The sequence below is a fragment of the Teleopsis dalmanni genome, chromosome 1, assembly GCF_002237135.1.
Source record: "Teleopsis dalmanni isolate 2A chromosome 1, ASM223713v2, whole genome shotgun sequence".
In the NCBI taxonomy this organism is placed as follows: Eukaryota; Metazoa; Arthropoda; class Insecta; order Diptera; family Diopsidae; genus Teleopsis; species Teleopsis dalmanni.
In genome coordinates, this window is record NC_051846.1 from 203516457 (window position 1) to 203523616 (window position 7160).

Here is a 7160-nt window from a genome sequence, read left to right on the forward strand (position 1 = left end):
AAAACATTGTGCAATTTAGAAATTGTAAATTATTATATATACCTAGCTGACCCGGCGAACGTTGATTCGCCTTTCAATTAATTTTCCTGGCTCAGCCTAGTTATAATATTTGTTGTTATTCAACTTAACCTTTAGCATTTTAATGCGAAAATTATTTTGAATTGATTTTTTCTTTTGATCTACAAAAAGTCCACATGCATTACTTATGTTACAAATATTTTCATGTTACTTCAAATCCTTATAAGCACAACATTTTAAATGAAAAAAGGTTATTGTTTATCACTTCATCAGACTAAGCAATTATTGACCTCAGATCTGCATACCTCCCCGAGGAGCCTGGAACCATTCAGAGATTTGATAACGCGGTGTTGGTAAGTCTGTCAGATTTCGCAAATAATTTCACCGCAGCATGATTATAGGTGAGCCAATTTTTAATCTTAAGTTATATGGTAGCATTCCTGGTTTGTATAGTTGTCGTTTAGCAGTCTGTTTGAAACGGTATTGAACAACTGGACCAACTGGTTGTGATTTTTTAAAAACGGTTCTAAAATACTCACAATTTCTTGCTGCTCCATCTGCTCGATATGGTTGTACTGGCAACGTGCGTTTATTTGCTGCTTCTCATCACCCATGAAGTAGATTTGCAGAAATTTGGGATCGTTATTGGACATCGGCATTAAAGAACCAATTTGGTGATACACTTGGCTCTGAATCTTAAACGTTGATTGAAAATTGCGACCATTCTCATTCTGAACGATTTTTGTTGTTCCAAATGATGTCACTTGAAAGCACGAATTGAATTTGCGAATTTTACGAAAAAACAATTTAGATTGAGATGTAGGTTCAGCCAATAGTGCTTTCAATGGTTCTAACGGCGAATTCAATGGTGGCAATACAAATTTTCCAGATGCGCCGCAGAAATCAGCCAATTCACCTTTGTATTTGTGTGCATGACAGTGTTGGCACTGTTTGTTCATAGCACCGATTACAATTCGTGAATGTGATGAATAGTCGGTATCCGATTCATATTTAAACGCAATGCGATGAAATGATACACGTGTCAATTCCCGATACACTTGCAAACGCCGTTGTTCACGTGTTCTGAATGTGTCGGTGACTCGTTGACGGGCCAGTCTTTGTCTCAATGCATTACCTCGAAGGCGTTCGTTGCTCTTGCTCTTGACTTTCATTAGCACGTGTGATTGTATCCTGGTTTCTTACATTTTCATTGTTTTCTGCCGATCTATTCAACCGACGGTTCTGGAGTAATTGTGAATTCCGAATCCGTCGTCCATTATTTCTTTCTCGTCCACGAAGACGTGGCATTGTTTTTTGTACGTTATTTATATCTTTATATATATAATTCTTCTTTTTTGTGTGTGTTCATGTGAATTCAAGGATTCACAATTTGGTCCACTGGATAACGTTTTTTTAATTATTATACAGTTTTTTGGTATCCATATACATTTGTTTAAAAAGTTTAAACTCTAAAATGAATCGTTCAACTATCCTGTTGAATTTTTGAATTCGCTGGAGTTTCCAGGAATGCCACCACATAACTTAAGATTAAAAATTGGCTCACCTTTAATTATACTGCGGAATTTAAATGCATTTAAGCTATGCAACGGCAGTTTTACGATTCATTTTAGTGATTTTAAACTTTTTAAACAAATCAAAGTAAGCGTGAATAAATTTTAAATTTCTAATATAAATGTATATGGATACCAAAAAATAAAAAATTAATTAAAAAGACATTATCCAGTGCGCCAAATTGTGAATCTAAACCTTCCTTCAATGCACTTGAACACACACAAAAAATTTCATCAAAATCGGTTCAGTCGTTTAGGAGGAGTTCACTGTCAACACACGTACAGAAGAAATATATATATAAGATATCAAAATATATATCAATGGTTAGAATTAACACAGGATACTTTTTTAATTAGCTTTGTAAGAAGAAAACTTGCGATGCATAGAGCAAGTAGTGTGTGTACCAACAATAGCATTGTTATTTTTTTCATAATGTAAATTGATGAAATGCTCCATTTTACATTCTTCTCAAGTCCTTAGCAAAACAGCTAACACAGAGATATGCTGTTAAGCTTTTTTTTTTTGATTTGAGACCGCATATTTATGAACTATTCACCTCTGTAACCGAAGGTTGTTTTGCTTAGCCGATAGTAATTACTCTTCAGATTACTGTATTGTTAGTGGCAGCGAGTGCCTTGACTGTCAGTTTGGTCGATTAAGGGCCTGGAACCCTTAGGGGTGATTGTTTCTACATCGTGTGTCTTAAAACCGAGTACCTTGGACTTGTGTGTTCTTGTAGATAAACGCCTGGTTTCTGTACTTGAATGATTGGGTCTCCTCTCTCTGTCAGTCACAAATCGAGTACTGCTTGAACGTTCTGTCAGATTAAGCGGCTTCTAGTGCCTTGTGTTGAGCTATGTTGCTATCTTTGTCTCAATAACGGCGTACCCTTGACTGGGAAGTTCTGTAAGATAAGAGTCTTCTTAACTCGATTTGGAGTAATTTTTCCGGTCAAGGACGAGTTGTTCCTGGTATTTTCGTGTTGTAGTCTCATTTTATAATAAACGGCTTTCGAAATTTATTCAATTATTAATAAAATACTTAATAGTGAACCTATGAATACTAAATATTTCAGAAACTATCTCAGTTCAAATAACTGAACTTTTATACCAAATCATTGTCAATTAAATATTCTTTAATGCAGAATCCATTTTCAACATTTACCAAGATATAATGTAACAAAAAAGCGCGTCCACTGAATATATAACTTAAAAATGGACAATTCAAATAGTTTTATTTGCATAACAATTTTAAGTTAGTTAAATATAACTGAATTTAATAATTAATACGTTCTAAGACTCAAGTGGGTTTTGATATTATAAAAATTTGAAAATGTTTATTTTTTCAAATACGGCTTTGGGTCAGTTGGTTAAGGAGCGCTGACTCTGAGTTTCAAATTTGGCAGGACACGAGTTCGATTTCTGGTACTTGCAGTCTCAAAAAATTATTTACGAATGATTTAATACAAAAATTATTTCCAAGACAACTGATGATGGGTATTTGGCAATACTCGAAACAGCTGTATGGTCAGCCAAAAATTCAATTAATTAAAATAATATAAAAATGAATTTTTGTTGTTGTAGTTCACTACTTTTTGAAATCTCTTTACGAAATAAGTTGTATTAAAAATAAATACTGAGCTTGATTTTTGCATAGCAAAAGAAAATAATTTATAAAATTTCCACAATCATTTATTTTTCTGTAAACAATGTATCTAAGCCTTTAATCCATTAATGTAGTATTAGTCATATGAAATAGCAACTCATCCCACATTCAATTTTAATCCTAATAAATTCAAATTCATTTCTAAAATATATATTCTACTTATAGTAGATATCTCAGTTGATATTGAAATATATTAACAAGAGCTAATAAAAATATTAGAATGCTACATTTTTTATGAATGATTTAAGCAAATATCATGTAAAGTCATAAACTGCAAATGACCTATGGGGAGCCATAGAGGAAAACAAATAAAACTTTGTAAACAACGATATGATCCCAAGCTTCCCCGAATGAATGAAAAAACCATAGATAGAACGTAGTTATGTGGAAGCACATGGTCAACAGATGTTAAGCATTTCCAACAGGCAGTCAATGCCAATAACAACAAATCACTCAATGTTCTTACGGCTTTGGCTGAAATGCCAAACTGAACGCAAACAAAAAATGGACTGTTTTAATCCGATGAATGTGCAATGCATACTAAAACGCATTTTGCGGCACGTTTGGATGTTGCTTTGGTTAGGAACCAGATTTTTTTATTCGCCTTCTCTCAAATTTATTACCTTTCTAAACTTTGGTTTTTATGCTCATATTTCCTTTTATGGTTTTTTCTTTATGAAGTTACATCCTTTCTTCGGTTATAAATGACTCATATCTATCTGACTTACCAACAATGTTCAGATACACTGAATGCCCAATCGGTGGTGTTGTTGAAATTTGACACTCATAGATGCCGGAATCTTTGCGTTGTGCATAGCGTATACGCAATGTCCAATCTTCGGCATGTGGTGAATGCATTGCTTCGAAGCGCTGATCAGATGTGTAGGTGTAACGTCCAACTGTCAACAGATGAATGTCACGATGACGTACCCAAGAGACCTGAAAGGATAAGAGAAAATAAAGATAAAGATAAAAATAAATAAATGCTAAGTAAATGGTCGTATTTTGATTGTTGGCTATATAGTATGTGTTATTGTTTTGCTTTGGTTCACATTACTTTGTTTTGAATTGATGAATGATAAAAATCTTGTTCACATGACATATGTCCCTCGGTGCAAAAACAATTTTGATATATTCAAATGTTGTATCAATTGAATTTCAAATGATTTAGGAAGTTTTTATTGTCTTTTCGTTCAATGTAACATAAAAAACCTCAAGTATATTTAAGTAAAATAGATCAATAGAATAATTATTCTATTCTATTAATCAAAAAGATAAACTTTTAAATGAACACTTAAATAAATTAACAAAATTCCTTTCGATTTCGAAACAGTTTTTTAAATATTACAGTTGTAACTGTAGTCGGTAAAACCATTTAGCTAATTTAAATGGATGTAAATTCAATAAAGTCTTATTGATTTATACCATATGGATTAAGATTTCTATAAAGAGTAGTAGAGGGCATCATCCAAAATGTCAAATAAAAGGATGCTTGAAGCTCTTTTCAGAAGACATGAGCTAACTTTACAATATTAAAGTTAAATCTAGACTCATGTCCACCTAATGCAACAATTTTGCTTCGAGAGCTGGGATGTAGCTTTCCCTATTCCACTACCTTAATGTGATAAAACCTGGTTTCCAATAATTTAGCTCCAATAACTGAGAAGTAGTTGCAAGAAAGTTGTAGAGAATAGCTAAAGTGAGCTTTGCTGAATTTAGCTGTAGCATAAATTAAAAGAAATATGATACTCAATTAAATCGCAATACTTCTAATAATGTAAACATTATTATAATATTAAAAATCTTTCCGATTGATTTTTTGTTTTGTTTTAAAGTCCTTTCTACAGTATCCTCCTAATGCATATTAGTGTGAAGCACATTCTATTCTCTTCAGTTATATAATGATGTGCTTAATCGCTCTATGAGTCCTGTCTATGCTCTATAGACAACACGTATTGAAGAAACCCTCCAATCAATTTTAAAATTTTAAACCATAACTGAGACTCTATGTAGTGAGCTCGTTTTAACACCACAAAGAATTTGTACTTAAAGCATGATAACTACTTACAGAAGCTTTGAACACGATTATTTCTATTTTAGATCTAGAAATCACCGTGTAAAATAACCTATAATTTTTATACGGAAAGTCATAGTACGTAGTCATCTGAAAAGTCCCAGGACTAACACTGTAGTTAACCAACAATTTGTTTCCTATTTAATCAACACATCTTTATATACCGCAAATACTGAATACTGACACTGAAATAATGGGTAACAATTCCTTTAATTGGAGAGAATCTCTATTTGGTCGTTATGGATATATGCATTATGTATATGAGTAGCAGTACAAAAAAATATGTAAAAATTTATGTTAAAAATAATATAACACTGCGTTTTTTCCGAAAGATTATTTATTAATTAAAAACGATTCAATTTTTCTAAGTCCGAGTATTAAAAATCAGGTTTTTTGGTATTAAATATAAATTTTGTTCTTTCGAGTTTTCTTTATGAACTTGCTTTCTCCAAACCATTTAACCAACTCTTCCAATGCCTGATTCATACAAGAAACTCTTCCATCAATTATTTAAGCTTATTCATTAACTTCGACATTATTTTGTTCGTTTGGTGGAAATTGAATTTCTATTATAATGCCTCTATCGTCGACATCATTGAGATCGTCTTCAATGTTATCTGGGTTCTCTATTTCTAGCTCTTCATCAAAAATGGGATAATTAAAATCTCCAGCTGCGGTAAAGTCGGTTTCTATTTGATCAGTTGAGGGATTTACACCTAACATTTCATTTAACACATTATTAGCTCTTAGTCCAGGGTCTGCAGTGATTTTTGATACAAGAGAATAAAGAACGTCTGTTTCGCTTACATTTGAATTTCGTATGTAAAACTTTATAACTTGGTTATAATTAAAGGGCTCTGGACTAACTTGCTCGATTAAATGGTGTAAAATATGAGGATATATTTGTTGTAGCATCTCACTAGTAATAGGAACTGGTTCACTGTAAATACTTTCATCATCATCACCATTTGCATTATTTAAATTAATTAAACCAGATCGACTACGAAGTTGCTGTTGCCATATAAAAGGACCATCATCACCATTGTCCATATCAAGACGTACCACAATATCGGGTAAGCTTTCTTCAGAGAGTCTATCTGTTGGTATAAGTAATGACAAATTACTAGGATTACGATTCTCAGTTCGACGTGGCCAAAATAGTTGATGGCCTTGTCTTCTATACCTAGTAGCAGTGCTTGCGGATGCAATTTCATCATGATTTGACAATGAATTTAATCTATTATGGTTCATATGCCCATTTTCACCACTGAACGAACTTGGATGATTCTGTCGACGATCAGTATTACTTCGCAAACCAGTGTCACCAAATATATTGCGGACTTCTGAAAGAGTAAGCAACTCATGATAGGATTCTACATTTCTTTGGTCAGCTTGCGGGGAACGACTTCTGCTCATAAGTCGATGGTTATAGCGATTATAACTAAGGAAATGACGATTATTTGATCGCCTTCTACGTGTAGGTATGTTGCTGGAGTATACAGTTTCGTTAGATGGATCGAATCTGTCTAAATCCCTTTGAGCATCACGGCCGATTCGACCTCTGAGAAAACGTTGACGACCATAACGATTATACCTACGGCTATTCAAATCGACATAGCTAGAGGGTGTAACTTCATTGCGAGATGGACTAGCATCAAGTAATTCGTTTGATTGATGCGAATATAAATTGCTTTGACCAACTTGTTCAGTTCGATTATTGTTTAAACGTCGAATGCGACGAACGTTGTGCCTACCGTTGTAAATGAGATTTCTCCATTGACTGATATGTATTGTGGTTCTGTTACGAGATGCAGGCTCATCGTTAAGGTGC

The 7160-nt window shown here is 33.3% G+C and overlaps 1 protein-coding gene across 1 annotated transcript; it reads right to left on the bottom strand.

Annotated features, from left to right (window-relative positions):
• Positions 1-3814: 3814 nt before the first annotated feature.
• Positions 3815-4357, bottom strand: LOC119667087 (zwei Ig domain protein zig-8). The gene is made up of 2 exons (XM_038076372.1): positions 4313-4357; positions 3815-4194 (listed from the first exon to the last, which is right to left on the bottom strand). The coding sequence occupies exons 1-2, from the start codon at positions 4355-4357 to the stop codon at positions 3937-3939; spliced, it is 303 nt and encodes a 100-aa protein (XP_037932300.1). The 3' UTR covers positions 3815-3936.
• Between the last annotated feature and the right edge of the window lie 2803 nt (positions 4358-7160).

Bases quoted from the DNA above. Each gene is read 5' to 3' on its own strand.
- LOC119667087 (XM_038076372.1), bottom strand. From the start codon at position 4,357: ATGTCATGTGAACAAGATTTTTATCATTCATCAATTCAAAACAAA. The intron at 4,195-4,312 runs GTAATGTGAACC...TTATCCTTTCAG, and splicing joins ATTCATCAATTCAAAACAAA to GTCTCTTGGGTACGTCATCG.